This window comes from Dermochelys coriacea, chromosome 9 (genome assembly GCF_009764565.3).
Source record: "Dermochelys coriacea isolate rDerCor1 chromosome 9, rDerCor1.pri.v4, whole genome shotgun sequence".
NCBI lineage: Eukaryota > Metazoa > Chordata > Testudines > Dermochelyidae > Dermochelys > Dermochelys coriacea.
In genome coordinates, this window is record NC_050076.1 from 75,278,547 (window position 1) to 75,300,125 (window position 21,579).

At 40.9% G+C, this 21,579-nt stretch overlaps 1 protein-coding gene across 1 annotated transcript in view; it reads right to left on the bottom strand.

Moving 5' to 3' along the window:
- Window positions 1-21,579, bottom strand: part of LOC119861898 (connector enhancer of kinase suppressor of ras 2-like) — a 479,757-nt gene that overhangs the window by 41,659 nt on the left and 416,519 nt on the right. Inside the window, exon 20 of the mRNA XM_043492113.1 lies at window positions 5,279-5,350. Within this exon, the coding sequence (XP_043348048.1) occupies window positions 5,279-5,350 (72 nt within the window). The remainder of the gene's footprint in view (window positions 1-5,278; window positions 5,351-21,579) is intronic.

Here is a 21,579-nt window from a genome sequence, read left to right on the forward strand (position 1 = left end):
ACTTATACAGTGCAGCTATTTAGATACTTTTTAAAGCCTCATGGGAAACTTTAAGACATATTCAATTTAGAGAGAATTCTGTTAATATAATGTATACCTTTAACTTAAATTATTTTAATCTCCTGCACAAAAAGTGCCATTTGACCTTTTAACTGGAGCTTTCTATAGACAATTTTAATCAAATACACATTTGGTTGACTTTGTTAAAAATTCATTAACAAAAGGAGATTTTTCAGACACTACTTTCAAGAATGTGACGATTACAATGGAAGTACAATGGCAGAACCTATCACTATACTCTGAACATTTGCAGTGAGAGTAGAACATCAGGCAGGCCGATGTAGAAGAGCTCTGCTGTTAGTACTTGCACATTGCAGACTATTATCTAACTGGGAGTATATTTTTATATTTATTTCATGTGTATGTTTAACTTTGGAACTGAGAGACAGTTTTGGCACAGGAGTGCCTACATTTGTGTGGGAGCCAGGAACCAGACTGGTGCTCACCTCTCTTATTACCAATATGCAAGTCTTATACAGTATATTAGTGTAAAAAAAGTTGCTGAATTATAATACAATATATATAGTATATATTCATCTGTCTGTATCCCTGACTCGAGGTTTTCAAATATTATTGCATTATTTTAAATGTCTTGCCCACTGCCTTTTTAAAATGTCTTTCTTTACAGTCTGCTGCTACCATAATAGGTGATGTTTGTCAGAGGAAGATGAGGAAATAATTGAGCATATGGAACATCAGCAGTTTAAGATTGAGATGGAATCCAATTTGTTCCCAAAATGAAAATGGGGGCATATCCTCTATGTTTTCGCCTTCTGAAGATGCCCTCCAATTGTATAAGGTAGTATGGTTTCAACAATAGTTACCTTTTGAGGCTGTGGAGGAAGCTTCTCATCTTGTATTTGATATTTTGGGAACTTCCTCAAAAATAGTTTCTTTCCCTATTTTGGATTTAAAAAACCAATCAAACAAAAAACAGCCTGCAAAATCTAGTTGGGCCAATTCAGCTTCTTGTCCACCCATTTCTAAGAAATCTGATAAATTGTACCAAGCCGTCATATCCCATTACCATTTTATTTATGTGATAAGACAGAGAAGGTTCTACCATCTAGTCCGAATCAGGTGGCACATTCTCATGAGTGGGAATATGCAGAGGTCACTCAAAGAAGAACCTCGGGTACACCGTATCCATAGTTCAGAGGCACATAAAGGTATAATACATTATTGCTCCAGTCCTGGTCTATGGACTTTAATAGAAGAGTCGGTATCTGTAATATATATGGCCCTAGTTTTCAAAGATGTGCATGTCTAAGTGCCCACATCCAATCTGGGCATATGAATCCTTATTGTATGCAAACAAGGAAGGATTACACACACACACACACACAACAGAATGTGCAATAACAATCCCCAGCTGTTGTGCATGCACCAGGGATGTGTACACCAAGGTCTGCACACACATAAGGCAAACTCACCTTTGAGAGTTTGGATCAAAATATGTTGTTCTAAATTGTTAAGTGTCAGCTATAAAGATTAGGGAGGACAAAAGTGACATTAAACACAATTATAAAATAGCATTTGTTGGGGAAGCAATCACATTTGCTGACAAGTGATCTGAAATTTGTGTTTTTTAATGCATAGGGCAAATTCTGTTTTCAGGTACACATTTGTAGCCCCACTGAACTCTATGGGATTGTATGTATGAAACTGACAGCTGAGTTCAGATACACACCAATGTATTTTAAAACTCAGGTAAAACATTAAACACTGCAGGTGAAATTTTCAAATATGAAAACCCCAGACCCTTTCTATAATTGTAATAGCAGCAGCACAGTTATGATGTGGTATGGTTACTAAGTGTGCAGTTTTGGTTTAAGATATACAGTTCTTGGGCACTGGAAGCATTTGGGCTTCGAATGTCGGTCTTAGTATTTGTAGGCCTAATCCCGCAAAATTTATGCACAGAAAACACTTTACTCATGTGAGAAGGTTCATGAACTTAAATGAGATCACCTCATCGAAGCAAAGTTACTAACATGCATATTTAGAGTATCAGGCTCTGTGGCATTGCAAAGACCCTTTCACATGTATTGTTTCAAGCATGACAAAGAATAAACTGAGGAATGAGGCATACATTATAACACTACAGGCAAAGGCATGAAGTCACATAAATCAGTAGCAAAGTCAGGAGCATATATTGAAAGCACTATGAATCTGCATATTATAGATTCATAGATACTAAGGTCAGAAGGGACCATTCTGATCATCTAGTCCGACCTCCTGCACAGCGCAGGCCACAGAATCTCACCCACCCACTCCTATAAAAAACCTCACCCATGTCTGAGCTATTGAAGTCCTTAAATCATGGTTCAAAGACTTCAAGGAGCAGAGAAGCCTCCCTCAAGTCAACCATGCCCCATGCTACAGAGGAAGGCGAAAAACCTCCAGGGCCTCTCCAATCTGCCCTGGAGGAAAATTCCTTCCCGACCCCAAATATGGCAATCAGCTAAACCCTGAGCATATGGGCAAGATTCACCAGCCAGATACCCAGGAAAGAATTTTCTATATTAACTCAGATCCCATCCATCTAATATCCCATCTCAGGGGATTTGGCCTATTTACCCTGAATATTTAAAGATCAATTACTTACCAAAATCCCATTATCCCATCATACCATCTCCTCCATAAACTTATCAAGTAGAATCTTAAAACCAGATAGATCTTTTGCCCCCACTGCTTCCCTTAAAAGGCTATTCCAAAACTTCACTCCTCTGATGGTTAAAAACCTTCGTCTGATTTCAAGTCTAAACTTCCTGGTGGCCAGTTTATACCCATTTGTTCTTGTGTCCACATTGGTGCTTAGCTGAAATAATTCCTCTCCCTCTCCTGTATTTATCCCTCTGATATATTTATAGAGAGCAATCATATCTCCCCTCAACCTTCTTTTAGTTAGGCTAAACAAGCCAAGCTCCTGAAGTCTCCTTTCATAAGACAAGTTTTCCATTCCTCGGATCATCCTAGTAGCCCTTCTCTGTACCTGTTCCAGTTTGAATTCATCCTTTTTAAACATGGGAGACCAGAACTGCACACAGTATTCTAGGTGAGGTCTCACCAGTGCCTTGTATAACGGTACTAAAACCTCCTTATCCCTTCTGGAAATGCCTCTCCTGATGCATCCCAAAACCGCATTAGCTTTTTTCACAGCCATATCACATTGGCAGCTCATAGTCATCCTATGATCAACCAATACTCCAAGGTCCTTCTCCTCTTCCGTTACTTCTAATTGATGCGTCCCCAACTTATAACTAAAATTCTTGTTATTAATCCCTAAATGCATAACCTTACACTTCTCACTATTAAATTTCATCCTATTACTATTACTCCAGTTTACAAGGTCATCCAGATCCTCCTGTAGAATATCCCGATCCTTCTCTGAATTGGCAATACCTCCCAGCTTTGTATCATCTGCAAACTTTATTAGCACACTCCTACTTTTTGTGCCAAGGTTAGTAATAAAAAGATTAAATAAGATTGGTCCCAAAACCGATCCCTGAGGAACTCCACTGGTAACCTCCCTCCAACCTGACAGTTCGCCTTTCAGTAGGACCCGTTGCAGTCTCCCCTTTAACCAATTCCTTATCCACCTTTTGATGTTCATATTGATCCCCATCTTCTCCAATTTAACTAATAATTTCCCATGTGGCACAGTATCAAATGCCTTACTGAAATCTAGGTAAATTAGATCCACTGCATTTCCTTTATCTAAAAAATCTGTTACTTTTTCAAAAAAGGAGATTAGGTTGGTTTGGCACGATCCACCTTTTGTAAACCCATGTTGTATTTTGTCCCATTTACCATTGACTTCAATGTCCTTAAGTAATTTCTCCTTCAAAATTTTTTCCAGGACCTTGCATACTACAGATGTCAAACTAACTGGCCTGTAGTTACCCGGATCACTTTTTTTCCCTTTCTTAAAAATAGGAACTATATTAGCAATTCTCCAATCATTTGGTACTATTCCTGAGTTTACAGATTCATTAAAAATTCTTGCTAATGGGCTTGCAATTTCAGGTGCCAATTCCTTTAATATTCTTGGATGAAGATTATCTGGGCCCCCCGATTTAGTCCCATTAAGCTGTTTCAGTTTTGCTTCTTCCTCCGATATGGTAATATCTACCTCTATATCCTCATTCCCATTTGTCATGCTACCATTATCCCCAAGATCCTCTTTAGCCTTATTAAAGACTGAGGCAAAGTATTTGTTTAGATATTGGGCCATGCCTAGATTATCTTTAACTTCCACTCCATCCTCAGTGTTAAGCGGCCCCACTTCTTCTTTCTTAGTTTTCTTCTTATTTATATGGCTATAGAACCTTTTACTATTGGTTTTAATTCCCTTTGCAAGGTCCAACTCTACTCGACTTTTAGCCTGTCTCACTTGATCCCTACATGTTCTGACCTCAATTAGGTAGCTTTCCTTGCTGATCCCTCCCATCTTCCACTCCCTGTATGCTTTCTGCTTCTTCTTAATCACCTCTCTAAGATGCTTGCTCATCCAGCTTGGTCTACAACTCCTTCCTATGAATTTTTTCCCCTTTCCTGGGATACAGGCTTCCGATAGCTTCTGCAGTTTTGATTTAAAGTAATCCCAGGCCTCCTCTACCTTTAGATCCATAAGTTCTTCAGTCCAATCCACTTCCCTAACTAATTTCCTTAATTTTTGAAAGTCAGCCCTTTTGAAATCAAAAACCCTAGTTGCAGATTTATTTTTGTTAATCCTTCCATTTAGTTTGAACTGAATTAGCTCATGATCACTTGAGCCAAGATTGTCCCCTACAACCATTTCTTCTATGAGGTCCTCGCTACTCACCAAAATTAAATCTAAAATGGCATCCCCTCTAGTCGGTTCAGCAACTACTTGATGAAGGAATCCATCAGCTATCGCATCTAGGAAAATCTGAGCCCTATTATTATTACTAGCACTGGTCCTCCAGTCTATATCTGGGAAGTTAAAGTCTCCCATGATCATGCAGTTTCCATTAGTATTTACTTTATTAAAGACATTAAAAAGGGCTCTATCCATATCCAAATTAGATCCCGGAGGTCTATAGCACACCCCAAGCACTATCGTAGGAGATTATGATGTTCCCCAAGTGACGTGTGTTCCTAGAAAAGCTGATATGATATTTTCCTTACATTGTGCTATTCCACATATCTCAGTAAAATTATTAGGGTCCCATGAAGAATAGAAGTAACTTACCTATTCATTTCTTCAAGACAGTCAGTTGCAAAGTAAAAGCTCTTAATTTTTGGGTGGCATGCTTTGAAGGCACTGTAAAACAAACAGAGGAGAAAAATGTAGTTTTCTTTTCAAATAGTTTGTCTATAATGACTTTATTCCCCTTTGTTGATAAATTTACTTGATGAGGTTGAAAAGTCCTCCTTAGACTTACTTGCTCTTGGGTTCTTTAGAATGTTTTAGAGTTACACATATATTTTTCCATGTGAGTTCATTGAAAAATGATAAAAGACAAAAACACCTTGTCATCTAAGGATGAAAACTTTTCTAAGTGCTCACTCTTTAACTGACCTCTCAAGTCCTCATCCTCAAAGATAACCTGAACAACACCTTCAAAAGATGAGCCTGGGAGCTTAAGTTCATAACTTTGATAGACACTAAAATCCATGACAGGTTTCAGAGTAGCAGCCATGTTAGTCTGTATTCGCAAAAAGAAAAGGAGTACTTGTGGCACCTTAGATTTAAATTTAAACTTAAATTTGTTAGTCTCTAAGGTGCCACAAGTACTCCTTTTCTTTTTACTAAAAACCATGGACTTGATAAAGACATTGGATTTATGGCTCATTACAACAAGCTGTAAAATTATTAATCACCCTTTTCCCCCTATGACTGCAGAAGTATTAACTGGCCATTTCACCTTGAATGGTCTCCTACAATATGTATTACTACTGCTGATGGTTCCAATGTGTGGAACTAAACAATCAGTTCCACCTTATATTTAGCTGTGACACTTGAGTACATTTCCCAGGCCTGATGAAGAGCCCTGTGTAAACTTGGAAGCTTGTCTCTTTAACCAAGACAAGTTAGTCCAATAAAATACATTACCTCGCTCATCTTGTCTCTCTAATATCCTGGGACCAACACGGCTACAACAACACTGCAAAAAAGATCCGGTAGCACCCAAAGTAAATTTACCAATTCACTTCTGCATTTGTTCTGTCTCTCTAATCAGGGACTTTTCATTCAAATTGAACTTGATGGCAGCAACCTTGTAACTCTGGGGGGATATAAGATATAGAATTGCTTCACTGAGAAGTGAACAAAAATGTGGAAGCTCTCATTAGTGGGGGCCACCCATTCCCGAGTTCAGAAACAGCTTCTAAGAGTGAAACTGAAACCAGTCAAACCTCAAGTGGTCTTGGGGTTTGTAATTTATTAGCTTTGATATTTTTGTTTGTTTGTTTCTTGTAGTCACAATGAGCCCAATTAAACCCTGGTTTAACTTCATGTAAGTCAATGGAGTTACATCAAGTGTGAATCTGACTTGATTTCTGAAGTTATCATCAGCTGTGTGGTCAATGTGTTATCTTTCACATACAACTGTTTTCCTAGCTGAGTTTTCTTGCTGTGCTTAGTGTCTAGATTTACCATTTCTTCAGTTTTGGGACCAGCCTCTGGTTAGTGGTTCAGGATGTGTACATCTCTTTGCATCTATTGTAGCATCATTTTCTTATAAAACTCCTGGGAAGGCATTCAGCCAACAGTTTTCTGTTCTTTCACTAAAGAACTCATCCCCGATCACTGCAGAGCCACAGATAATATCCTGCAACTTGTAATCTTTCATTTCCTGAAAGGCTGTCATTTCAGAGTAGATATCCATGTTCATGTAGGGTATTTTTTGTAAAAAAGTCACTTCCTCTGTTACAATTGCTCTGGCATTAGTTAGCAGAAAAATGAAAGAAATATCTTAGTCTGTAGTTTTCACTGGTAAGATGGATAAAATGAAGAGTTGTCCACCAGCAAAATAACTTTGGAGGGTAGAATAGGTGATAATTCTGCAGGTGAGTATGTGACTACAGAGACAAAACTCTGTACTTTACATAATTTATTAACCCTATCTTCAGTTATTGATATTCTTGTTGAGTTTACATACTTTGCTGACAGTATTATGTGCTTAAAGCATGTGGGATTTGCATATAGAAATAATAATCTCCTTTTATTATTATCAATACAATCTGTACTAGCCTTAGACATCATTATGAACAGTCCATGCAAGCACTGATCTTGGATTCAGTTTATGAGGACTTCTGTAAATCCTGTTTTTGACTTCATATGCAATAAACTGTGGAAGTAACATTTTGTTCATGATAGTTAATAAATGTTAGAAGTGTGTTTGTCTTAACAATACTATATACTGTATGTTACTTCATAAAATTCCCCTTAAAATATGTGCCTCCCCCTATAAAAAAAGTGTGTGTAGAAGCAGAGACTGCAACTGTTGATTTAGAAAAAAAGAATCATGCTGATATTTTCATTTTTAAAACATTATCTTAGCTCTATTTTAATAGAAACTCAAGTTAATGTGGTGCTGTGAAAGAAACAAGACTGATAATGTAACAGACTGACACCCTCTAATTATCTACAGAACAGGCAAGCTTCTTGCACCCAGCACTAAAAATATGTCTCAGATGTGGTCTATGGGATCACAAGCCATCTCTTGAAGTGGGACAGTAGATGATTATTCTTGCTTATTCAGTCCTTGGCTTATGTTTTGACACTGCCAGTGTGGGTGCCAATGATATGGACAGCTGTCCACCGGGAATTGGATTGAGAACCCCAAATTATTTTTCACGCAGATTCTTAACACAGGTATTTGATAAAAATAAGTAGACTGTGAACCTAGAGATGAATGGCTTTTTATCCTATTATTAATTTCAAAATCAATTATGTGGAAAACCATGGGGAGGCTTAGTCCTTCAAAGTTAATGGATTCTTTTCTAAAAGCACCCATTAAAATGATGTATTTTGGATATGCTCCCTAACTTGAAAAATGTTCTTCTGCCAATGTCCTGATCCATCCAGCAGAGTCACAGGCAAGCATCATGCTCCAGAACAGCATTTATCAAACTGTTGTCTGCAAAGAGCTGGGTGGTTACATGGCGCTCCTTTTTTCTAGCTGCTTTTACAGGCTAAAAGTGGCCCACTTCACTTGTCCATGTACTTCACTGAAAGAATAGCTTAGATGCCTAAAAAAAGAGTTGGAAAGAAGGAGTCCTAGTATTTGTTGCTGTGTAAGAGGATGCAGAAAGAGGAACTGCTGTCAGGAAGCAAAGCCACCCGTGGGGCAATAAAAATTAGCTAAATACTCTATTATTTGTTACCACAGGCGTGTTGCACAGTAAAAATTGGAAGGCAAGTGGTCTGCCCAACTTAAGGGGCAGGTGGCTTGCACAATATTGATCTGAGGTGCCCATCCGAATGGGAGCCGTGGTGGTTCACAAGACACTGTCATTCACACTACGAAAATATGTGACAAACCCTGGTAGTAGCATGGTGTTCAAGGCTAGGAGCTAAGATTGCTTAGTTCTAATTCATTCTCTGCCATTTACTATGCAGCCTTCGGCAAATCACAAACCTCTCTGCCTCAGTTTCTCTGTCTACAAAAAAGAGATATTTACCTCATTTAGTTCTTGCAATTAGTTAACATTTGTAAAGTGCTATATAAGTCCTAAGTGTTCTTATCATAGTCATACCTCCATATCGTCCCATTTCCTTCATATTACCAGATAATTCTTTCATTACTAATTATCTTTAAAAGTTGGATTCTGAGTTAATGGCTTTGAAATTGTTTCTACAACATCTGGACCAGAATTAATTTTATATTTAAAAAGTAAAATTATTAGGCTCCCCATTTTTATTTTTAGTAAGATGGCCAAGGACATGATTTTGATTTTACGTCTGCAGATATGTCTTCACAAACACCAGCAGTTCCTGTATGTATACAAACTTAATGTTTGAAGATATGCAGGAAAATGCATGTAAAATTAATCAAGCCTAGCCTGATTAAAAGATCCAGTAATACTGAACATGTGGAAAGATGGCTGAAACCAAAAAACATACAAGGGGACTAATTCATATTAGCACTTAAATAAAAGGAGTTACACCAAGGAATAATTTGACCCACTATCTCATATGTATTTTGTACAATTAACTGAATAAAATTTTTAATAAAAGCAAAGCAGTCTATTTATACTTTAAGAAGAGGCAATTTCCTTCCCTTCTATCCTCTTCAGAATCTGATCTTATATCAGATATCACATAAACACCACCCTATATCGGAAACCTACTGACCGCTATTCCTACCTACATGCCTCTAGCTTTCATCCAGATCATACCACTCGATCCATTGTCTACAGCCAAGCGCTACGATATAACCGCATTTGCTCCAACCCCTCAGACAGAGACAAACACCTACAAGATCTCTATCATGCATTCCTACAACTACAGTACCCACCTGCTGAAGTGAAGAAACAGATTGACAGAGCCAGAAGAGTACCCAGAAGTCACCTACTACAGGACAGGCCCAACAAAGAAAACAACAGAACGCCACTAGCCATCACCTTCAGCCCCCAACTAAAACCCCTCCAACGCATCATCAAGGATCTACAACCTATCCTGAAGGACGAGCCATCGCTCTCTCAGATCTTGGGAGACAGACCAGTCCTTGCTTACAGACAGCCCCCCAATCTGAAGCAAATACTCACCAGCAACCACACACCACACAACAGAACCACTAACCCAGGAACCTATCCTTGCAACAAAGCCCGTTGCCAACTCTGTCCACATATCTATTCAGGGGATACCATCATAGGGCCTAATCACATCAGCCACACCATCAGAGGCTCGTTCACCTGTGCATCTACCAATGTGATATATGCCATCATGTGCCAGCAATGCCCCTCTGCCATGTACATTGGCCAAACTGGACAGTCTCTACGTAAAAGAATGAATGGACACAAATCAGACGTCAAGAATTATAACATTCAAAAACCAGTTGGAGAACACTTCAATCTCTCTGGTCACTCGATCACAGACCTAAGAGTGGCTATACTTCAACAAAAAAGCTTCAAAAACAGACTCCAACGAGAGACTGCTGAATTGGAATTAATTTGCAAACTGGATACAATTAACTTAGGCTTGAATAGAGACTGGGAATGGATGAGTCATTACACAAAGTAAAACTATTTCCCCATGCATCCGATGAAGTGAGCTGTAGCTCACGAAAGCTTATGCTCTAATAAATTTGTTAGTCTCTAAGGTGCCACAAGTACTCCTTTTCTTTTTGCGAATACAGACTAACACGGCTGCTACTCTGAAACCTATTTCCCCATGGTATTTCTCCCTCCCACCCCACCCCCCACTGTTCCTCTGATATTCTTGTTAACTGCTGGAATTAGCCTACCTGCTTGTCACCATGAAAGGTTTTCCTCCTTCCCCCCCCTGCTGTTGGTGATGGCTTATCTTAAGTGATCACTCTCCTTACAGTGTGTATGATAAACCCATTGTTTCATGTTCTCTGTGTGTGTGTATATAAATCTCTCTTCTGTTTTTTCCACCAAATGCATCCGATGAAGTGAGCTGTAGCTCACGAAAGCTTATGCTCTAATAAATTTGTTAGTCTCTAAGGTGCCACAAGTACTCCTTTTCTTTTTGCGAATACAGACTAACACGGCTGCTACTCTGAAACCTATATCAGATATCGTATTTGTTACCTCCAAATACCTCCAAAGTTATTTCATTGACCCGAAGGGAAGTTGGATTAAGCCTTGCAATAATGCCATTATGCATTTTGATGGTTCTGGATATATTTAGCCTCTTTTATTAACAGTTTCTCAGTATCATTGTGGGGGTTATGTGTATGCATATGTATACATTTTGCTGCAGTTCTATTTATGTGGTGTTATTTCTTTAGCAAATATATATGCTCATTGTTGAACTCCTATAATGGTTCATCATAATCAGTATGTAGTGTATCTAGAAAAAGTTCCTTTAATAAATATGGTAAAAAGCCAGCAAACAAAATGAAATTACTATTACTTTATAGCTACATTATAATTTATTATGGGTTTTATCACAGAATTTACTACCATAATAGTAAGTTTCATGTCTTTTACTGAGTTTCTGGTATCATAGACATCCTCTTGCCCTCTGAGGGAGATTGAATTCTGGCCTCAGGGTTTCCTCAGGCAGAAGGGTGATGGCTATGTATTTTTTCTGGTTCCAGGTTTGTGAAGTGTGCAACTTCCAGGTCTTTACTGAACTACAGAACAAGTTTCTTTTAAAAGTGTGTGCCAAACTCTTTTGTTTGGGAAAGCCATTGATGTGGCATCAAAGGAGTGTCTTAATATTTGTACTTGTTTTATATAAGTGGAATTTTAAATAGAATTTTGGCTGCACTGTTTTACTGTGAGATGCCTAGATGGCATGATGGAAAAGCATTACAAAATCTTTTGTAAGATTACAAAAAGAAAAGGAGTACTTGTGGCACCTTAGAGACTAACTAATTTGAGCATAAGCTTTCGTGAGCTACAGCTCACTTCATCGGATGCATTCAGTGGAAAATACAGTGGAGAGATTTATATACACAGAGAACATGGAACAACTGGTGTTATCATACACACTGTAAGGAGAGTGATCACTTAAGATGAGCTATTACCAGCGCGGGGGGGAGGGGAGGGAGGAGGAAGAAAACCTTTAGTAGTGATAATCAAGGTGGGCCATTTCCAGCAGTTGACAAGAAGGTCTGAGGAACGGTGTGGGGTGGGGGAATAACATGGGGAAATAGTTTTACTTTGTGTAATGACCCATCCACTCCTAATCTCTATTCAAGCCTAAATTAATTGTATCCAGTTTGCAAATTAATTCCAATTCAGCAGTCTCTCATTGGAGTCTGTTTTTGCAAAAAAAAAAAAAATGGAACATTCTTTTGGTGCCCCACTAGATGGCGCACACTAACTAATTATATGACAGGTTTCAGAGTAGCAGCAGTGTCAGTCTGAAAAGTACTCCTTTTCTTTTAACTAATTACATGCATTATAAACCCTCGGATTTACGATGCCAGACGTACGTCGGATGCCAGATTTACGACGCTTTTCAATTGCCGGCTCCTTTCACCCTTAGGTGAATCGATTTGCATAAAGTTCGCTTGAAATCACTTGCCGCTTGCCTTATACTGGTATGGAGCTGGAAGGGGTTGCTTCTAATTGGCTTCTAGGCAGCAGGATAGTTTGTTGCCAGATAGGGTTGCTGCTTGTTTTTGATTGGCTTCCGGCCCCGGGCTCAGCCAATCAGAAAGCTTGAACAGTGATTGGCTGAGGCTCAGCATGTGTGCCATTCTCCCTGGCCTTCTGAGCCTGTGTTGCCAGCACTCTGAGCAGCACATGTGAGTTTATATATTTGTTTGAATGCTGTTTACAAAACACAGTGTACAGTAAATACATTGATGTTACAACATTAGTCATCTATAATTCATTTAGTACAAAACTATGGGTTATTGTGCTGAAAATAGTGTATCGAGCCTTAGTTCAGGAACCAATCCCCCCTTCATACCATTGATTCCTAGGGGAAAAAGTAGTTTCGACAACGCAATTCTGAGGAACAAATTGTGTCATAAGTCTGACATATTGTATATTATGTATATTAAAAATAAGGTTCCAGTGCAATGGCTTTTTGGTTCTCGTTACATATAAGAAATTATAGGTGGCCTGTGATTCACCTGTTGGCTGCTGTGCTGTTTTTAGTTTAATATTTTTAGTGGCAGGTGGCCTAGCTTCAAAGCACTGGAAGTGTCCAGTTTATTAATCTTTGGCTACATCTTTCACTCTCTTCCATGCCAAATGACTACCAGAATTCCTATGCATCTCTGGTAAGAATAAATGGGACTTGTACCTCTCTGGGGTCCAGATATCAAATGCATGTGTATATATATAGTGGTGCTCAAAAAACTGCAATGATTGGGTCATTAAAATGTGGATAATGCTACTCCCTCACCTCACAAGGGTGATGTGGAGAAAAATTAATGTTTGTGACACAAGGTGGGTGAGATAATATCTTTTATTGGACCAGCTACTGTCGGTGAGAAAGAAGCTTTCGAGCTTACACAGAGCTCTTCTTCGGGTTTTTGAAGCACTCAGATATTCTAGTGATGAGCACCACAGAGAAGCCCATGAGGAAATTAATAATTGTCTTCAGAACAGAGTTTGAATAATACAGAAGGATATTTTTCATTCTGTGGCTTCAGGTTAGTGCAGTGCCAGAAGTCAGTATCTGTTAGAATTGTGTTCAGAGTCTCTTGGTGTGGCATCCAAGGTGTATATTTTTACTTATTATGTTATATAGGTGGAATTTTATATAGAATTTTGACTGTACTGTTTCATTTTGAGGTGTCAAGAATACTCTGGCAATAAACTTCCATTAGATAAAAGGCAAACCTGTAATTCTTACATATTCAAAACTTATACTGAATTTAATGGGACTTTTGGGTCCACAGGGAATGTAAGATTGAGACCTCCAATGTTTTAGCATTATTCTGATCAACAGTGATTCATTACAGATGGATCCCCACTAATCCCAGCTCTCAGAATTAGTTTTATCAAAGGCCACCATGAAGTAGCAGCATATTTAGATTATTTACAAGAAACTTATAGTAACTGAGAAACTGCTGACACTAAGCCTACTAAACACACTGGCAAACTTCATGTCTTATGTGAACATAGAAGTACATTTTTTATTAAACTGGGTGGGAAAAGTGCAAAATAAATCTGATGAAGTGCTTATATTTGGAAAAGTAACATGAATATATGAATAGGTTTCAGAGTAGCAGCCGTGTTAGTCTGTATTCACAAAAAGAAAAGGAGTACTTGTGGCACCTTAGAGACTAACAAATTTATTAGAGCATAAGCTTTCGTGAGCTACAGCTCACTTCATCGGATGCATACATACCTGGCAAACTAAATGACTAGTATACTAGCATATATTATGTTTAGAATTAAATGTTATTAAATGTTTAGAACTTGATCCTGTCCCCATTGAAGGCAATGGGTTTAACTTTTTTGTCATTGATTTTAATGGAAGTAGGATCAGGCAGCCTTATGCATTTACCATTGTATGATAACCACAAAATTGACAGTGTCTTTGAAAAAAGAGCATTTAAACAAGTGATATTTGTACTACCTCATATGAAGATTTAAACTACTTTGGTTTCTGTTTGGGTTCTTATATTTCTGCTTACTCTTAATTTTTTTTTTAAATATGATGATGGAGATACTGCCTAAAATCAATGGAACATCTTTCAGTGACATCAGCTATCCAACCTCCACTGGTAGCACCAAGGACATCTTAGCACTCAAATATAGCGCCTGAAATCATTACTTTTACTCTGGAGGAGAGCTAAACCTTGGTGAGATATTGCCATGACTCCTATTTATAAAATTAAGTACCTTCATTAATTGTATGAGTGAGACAACTATTCAAATCACATCGGACATAGTAGTCTAACAGTTACGCATTTTTGTCAAAGTTTCTCAAGGGTATTCCACTCAATGTGTAACATGGGCAGCAATTATTCAGTAAAGCAGCTTCCCCATGATTGATAAGAATACTGGAAAGAGAAACACCTATTTATTTTTGCTGTTGGACCCAAGTTTCCTTTGTTAGAACAAAGGTCCAAATCCTGCACTCCTTACTCTTTGAAAACTCGGCATTATGGCAATGGGTGCTTTGAGAGAAGTGCAGGATCAGCCCTAAATGACTAACCCTATTAGTTTTGGCTGTGCTCTGAGATAGAGGAAGCAAAATTAGTGTTGTCATCTCAGCTAGAGTGATTTATACACCAACACTAAGAACTCTTTGTAGACCATTTTTCTTCTGTTTACTTAAAATAAATTGAAACCATAAAACAAATAATTGATAAAATAGTTCTTTGAGCACTTGTTCAAGTCCATTCCAATTAGGTGTGCGCGTGTGCACGGCAGCCAGAATTTTTTTCCCATAGCAGCATCCATTGGGTCGGCACCAATAATGCAAGTAGAAATCACTTCTTGCTGGTACTGCCCTCATGGGAGAGACACAAGGGGCGGGGGGCACGTGACCTCCCCATGTGACCTTCCATGTGATGCCTCCCTGCCCTGCCCCCAGCCCGGGCCATCCTTTCTCTCACTGTCCCCTCCGACACCCCCCTTTGTATATACAAACATCAACATGCTTAACTACTCACTTTGTCCCTAAATATGTAGTATTCAGTCGGTTTATATGGAACATGAGAGTTGGGCGAGGAGCCATTTCAGCATACGTATGACTTATTAAAAGACAAATTTTAAGTAGAACTGTATCCTAAACTTCTTTATGGTATTGTACCCAAACATTTCATTTTAATGGGGGACTCAACTTCCTTTATAGGAACAGACTCCTGAAACTCTTACTAGTCCATAAAGAATGCATCCGATGAAGTGAGCTGTAGCTCACGAAAGCTTATGCTCTAATAAATTTGTTAGTCTCTAAGGTGCCACAAGTACTCCTTTTCTTTTTGCGAATACAGACTAACACGGCTGCTACTCTGAAACTAGTCCATAAAGGTGGTCCTTAGTCGTGCAGATAGTTCCATTGTCTTCAATGGGATTGATCAAATGATTAAGGGTTTTCAGGATTAGGTTCCACATTTGGAAATTGTTCAGGACGAAACTGACAATGTCTGAGCTGTCAGATCAGAAGGAGCTTCATTCAAATAAAGGTGAGCAGATGTGTGATAAGTCTTAGCTCCATTGCTAAGATGAGAAACATATTTTCAGCAAAGTTCTTGGCAGATTCCCCAGGCAGCTGGTTTAAGGCCTTCAGTGTCCAGCATTATAATCTTCACTTATAATTCTCTCACCCACGAAGCTGGAAAATGAGGCATTTGTTTTTTTTGTTTTGCTGCTCCAGTTCCAGTTAACAAAATGCATGTTAGACTAGTTTGGCTGCAAAGAATAATTCTATGTACACTGGGGACAATACCTGATTCCCACCAGGATTCAGAACTGAGCTGACATCAGAATCCAAACATCCTCTGGTCAGTGCAAGCAGAGGCATTCTTCTAATGATTTGGACTCGATGTGATGCAATATTGATGTCATGGATAATTCAGAACAATGAGGAGAAACAGAATAAAAAAACACTGCTTAAACACCTTCTGTCTCCCCTCCCACTCCCCTCTTGAGGACTCCTGACCAGTAACAGCACAATACATATGCTAACAAACTTAAACAAAGCCTTTGTTTAAGTTTGTTAGCATACATATTGTGCTGTTAAAGCCATATAAAGAATGAATGCCCTCCCTAGACATGTTCTGCTCCTTTAAGGAGCAGAGCGCAGCCCCACACCCGCCCTGGAGTGGGGGGCGAGGGTTAGCCCCAACTCTTTCCGGTACCCCGTACCTACTAAAAATTTCTTGCTGGTACTGTGTACGGGAGGGTGCCACCCTACTTGCACTCCTGGTTGGCATCTGCCCCCTCTGGAGTCATGCCTTCATGGCACTCAATATAGAGCCCTGCCGACCTGTGAGGGCCTTGTCGACTCCTGACCCGGAAAGGCGGTTGAGTCTGGCCTCACCCTGCTCGGTAGACCTCAGGAGTCAGCAGCTGCAGCTCCCATCAACCCTGTAGGTGTTTAACATGGTTGAGGACCTGTTGCACCTCATACCTGCGTCGACAGCACTGGTCCGCCCTGCAGTACAGTCAAGAAGGAAACCGGCTATGCTGTTCCAGTGCTCGCATTCTCCACAGCACCCTCTGACACCAGTCGTTCGGGAATGAGAGGCCAGTTGGTCCTCTAGCTCCTGATGCTCGGCGCTCCGAAGTACAGCTCCTCTGTGGTGTTCCTTTTTGGAGACCTCAGGGTCAGAGTCCAACTCCTATTGCTCCAGCACAACCAGGAGCAGGAAGTCCAGGTCATGACGGGAGAGATGAGCTTACCTGGCACTGTGGCCACTGCAGCGGCAGAACCTGGTGCAATGGTGCTAGACTTGACCCAGGCCAGAGCATACCTCCCAGAGGTGAGATGCAAGCTCTCGGCAACATCATTTGAGGTCTCAGGCAGTTCACCACCACTACAGCAAGGAACTGCCTGAAACTTCTAGGACACATGGCAGCCTGTATGAATGTGGTGCAGCATGCCAGGCTCAGACTTCGGTCTCTTCAGTCATGGCTAGTATTAGTATATCGGTCAGCCTGGGACAATTTGGACCAGGTCATAACCCTGCCTCACCAGGTTCTCGACTCTCTTCTGTGGTGGCTCAACCCACAGGTAGTATGTGTAGGGATCCCCTTCTCTAGCCCTTAACCGTCTCTCTCCCTAGGGTGGACACAGCTCTGGGCTGAGGAGCACATATGGGGGACCTCAGGACTCAAGGCCTCTGGGCTCAGGCAGAGCTTGCTCTCCACATTCATGTCAGAGAGCTGAGAGCAGTGTGCCTGGCATGCAGCCAGGGAAATGTGTATCGGTGATGACAGACAATACCACGGCGATGTTCTATACCAACAAAGGGGAGGTGCACGCTCCTCTCCTCTGTGCCAGGAAGCCCTCATGTTGTGGGACTTTTGCATAGAGCATTCAATACACCTGCAAGCATCATACCTCAGAGGGGTACAGAACGAGTTGGTGGACTATCTCAGCAGGTCGTTCCACAGCCATAAGTGGTCCTTTCGCCTGGACATCGCAAACTCCATCTTCCATCTCTGGGGCTTTCCCCAGATAGACCTGTTCGCCACATGGCACAACAGGAAGCGTCAGCAGTTTTGCTCCTTCGTGAGTCACAGTCCAGGTTCCATCGCGGACACATTCCTCCTCCCATGGGGAGACCATCTCCTTTACACATTCCTGCCCATTCCGCTCATTCACAAGGTACTCCTCAAGATATGTAGGGAACAGGCTTTGGTGATATTGATAACTCCAGCCTGGCCCCACCAGCATTGGTACGCATCACTCCTGCATATGTCTGTGGAATCCACAGTCATCTTGCCGCTCTTCCCGGATTTATTGACCCAGGATCACGGTAGTCTCTGGCACCCGAACCTCGAGTCACTACACCTCATGGCATGGAAGCTCCATGACTGAATCCAATGGAGCTTTCCTATTCAGACCTAGTCAGACAAGTCCTCCTTGGCAGTAAATAGCCCTCCACCAGGGTTGCCTACCTAGCCAAGTGGAAGAGATTCCCAATCTGATCGATGCAACATAGTTTGTCACCCACTCTCGCCTCTATACTGTGTATATTGGACTAACTTCTCCACCTTAAGCAGCAGGGGCTGTCCATGTCATGAATAAGGGTTCACTTGTCCGCTATCTTGGCCTTTCATCCAGGTGCTGAGAACCAGTCCGTCTTTGGCAACCCTATGGTTAGCCGTTTCCTCAAGGGTCTTGACAGGCTATACCCGCATTTCTTACTGCTGGTCCCAGCCTGGGCCCTCAATCTGGTCCTTTCCAGGTTGACAGGGCTATCCTTTGAACTACTGGCGACATACTCCCTGCTCTCTCTCTCGTATAAGGTGGCGTTTCTGGTGGTGATAACCTCAGCCAGGAGGGTGTCTGAGCTCAAGGCCCTAATATCAGAGCCTCCCTACACCATGTTCTTTAAGGACAAGGCTCAAATCAGACCACATCCAGCTTTCCTCCCAAAGGTGGTTTCCCAATTCCACATCAACCAGGACATTTTCCTCCCAGTGTTCTATCCTAAACCACATTCAAGCGGCAGGGAGCAGAAGCTGCACTCATTGGATGTTCACAGAACACTAGCCTTCTACATCGAGAGAACAAAGCCGTTCTGGAAGTCTGTTCAACTCTTTGTAGTTGTGGCAGACAGGATGAAAGGTCTCCCAGTCTCCTCCCACCATATTTCATCATGGATCACATCCTACATCCAGGAGTGCTACAACTTGGCAGGGGTGCCTGCTCCTCCGCTCACAGCATGCTCTACCAGAGCGCAGGCTTCCTTGGTGGCATTCCTAGCACAGGTTCCCACCCAGGACAAATGCAGAGCAGCGACGTGGCCCTCCATATGCACATTTACTGCACATTATGCGATCACCCAGCAGGCCAGAGACGATGCAGCCTTCGATAGAGCAGTACTCCAATCAACAGTCAACTCCAACCCCATCTCCAGAATTTAGGCTTGAAAGTCACCTAATTGGAGTGGACACGAACAAGCAGTCGAAGAAAAAATGGTTACTCACCTTCTTGTAACTGATGTTCTTTGAGATGTGTTGTTCATGTCCATTCCAATATCTACCCCTCCATTGGAGTAGTCAGCAAGAAGAAACTGAGGGGGGTGGCGGGTCAGCAGGGCTCTATATTGAGCGCTGAGAAGCCGCGATTTCCATGGAAGCCCAGGCCGACACGACAGACGCAGCTATGGAAAAAAATTTCTGGCTGCTGTGCATGCGCGCACACAGACACCTAGTTGGAATGGACATGAACAACACATCTCGAAGAACAAGAGTTACGAGAAACTGAGTAACTGTTTTTTTTCAATCCGTGACCAAGTCCCCAGTGAAGTGATCAGACAGCAGAGTGGTGTGCAAGATGTCATTGTTGAAAGCAGGTACAGTAAAATGCGATGGGTTGGGCATATAGCTAAGCTCACTGACAATCGATGGGCTACAGCTGTCATTGAGTGGTATCCACGGAAACTGAAACGACCACTTGGCCGACCTCCAAAGAGATGGGAAGATTTTATTGTGAAAAGGTATGGCTGCACGTGAAGAAGGAAGGCAAGAATAAGAGAAAAAATGGAAGATGTGTTGTGATTGGCATAATCTATATTAAGGCTGAAGGACCGATTGATCAAGCTGATCAATGTGAGTTAGTTTTCTTCTTCCCTGTCCTTATTTACATCACATAGGCCTGATGCTCTTCTTACTTAAAACAGTTAGCAGTAGTGTAGTTCCAATATGCTCACTGGAGTTACTCATGAAATACAACAGTGTGAGAGGAGGATCAGGTGCTGATTTTTTCAGGTTTCTTGGGTCTGGGCTGAACTAAAAACAAGTCTCAAAGATCTCTCATGAAAAAAGCCCCCATCTAGTGAAAAAGATCTCCTGAAGTAGAGGGAAGCAAAAGCAAGTCCTGTGAGGGCAACCTTCCTTAATCTCTCCTGAGTGAGATGCTGACCTTATGCTGGAGCTGAAGCCATAAGCCTTAGCAATAAGCAGGTCCTCAGTGGTGGACTCAACACTGTGAACGTGTCGGTCACCGCTGATAGACATGAAGGGAAGGGATTTGGGCGTACGAGATAGTGCCTTAGCTTCTTCCAGGCCTCCCCTGGGTGATGGTGACCCCAAAGGGGGCATTTTTGAAACTCGCGCTCAATGAAGGTAATAGTGCAACAGCAGGGAAGGTATAGAGGGCTTTTGGCACAACAAGTGGGCTTATCCTTTTGATGACACAACCACCAAGATGGGGCTTTGTAGGGTACTTCATCCCTATGTGTGATGGTGGCTCAGTGGGTGGGTGCTCTGGGGGCCTCCCACTCTGGATAAGTATATTCAGAGGGGAGGCTTTCCCCAGGCTTACATTATATGGGAGGCCACAATAGATTGGTTCTGCTAAAGGCCCTCCATGTGCTTGAACCATCCATGCTCCAGAAGGAGAAAGACGGGAAGTCAGCCACGAAAGCAGAGTTTACTGGCATCCCGTGGAGCCTGGGACTTATTGTCTTTTAATCTTTTTCATTTAATATTTCAGAATAATTTTCAGATTGTAAACTAACAACAGCTTCAAGCTGCTGACAGATGTTATCACACAATCAGAAATACTGAGAAATGATTCTGACCCTTCAGGTTTACAAGCATGCACTACTATCTGGATGAACATGAAGGACCAGCCTTCTGCTTTTTTACTGAAGACAAAGACAGTTTGCTACTGATGTCATTGAGGCAGGAATAGGCCCTAAATCTGATTAATTTAATAAAAATATGGGGAAAACTGGAATTTAGAGTCAGAATCTCTCTCTCTCTTTTCTATGGCAATTGTTCCCTGGGAAATGTTCTCGAAGTGTTCTCGTGTTTAGACCAGGGGACTGGAAGCCATTCCCAGTTTTGCATACTGACTCACTGACACCATCTGTAAACTGGGTATTATCCTGCTATATTTTGGCTAAGTATTGTTGTTAGTAGTTACTATCTTCTCTCATAGGGGTATTATGAGTAGAGCTAGGCAAAAGTTTTCAATACAAACTTTTTTCAGTGAAAAAAAGCAGATTCAATCACACTGAAATTCATGCCAATTTTGCCAAATTGTTCATTTTGAGACCTCACCCCCAAAACTGAAACATTATGTGTTGACACTTTTTAAGGAAAGATTTTGATTTTTCCATCCAAAGAAACTTTTTGTTTAGAAATTGTATTTTAAAAGAATAAAAATAGTTTAAAATGCTCAAAATTGAATTCATTTTTTTTCAACTTTTCAGATCGTTTGAAAATCTCAACAACAAAAAAAGAAGGTTTTGGTTCAAC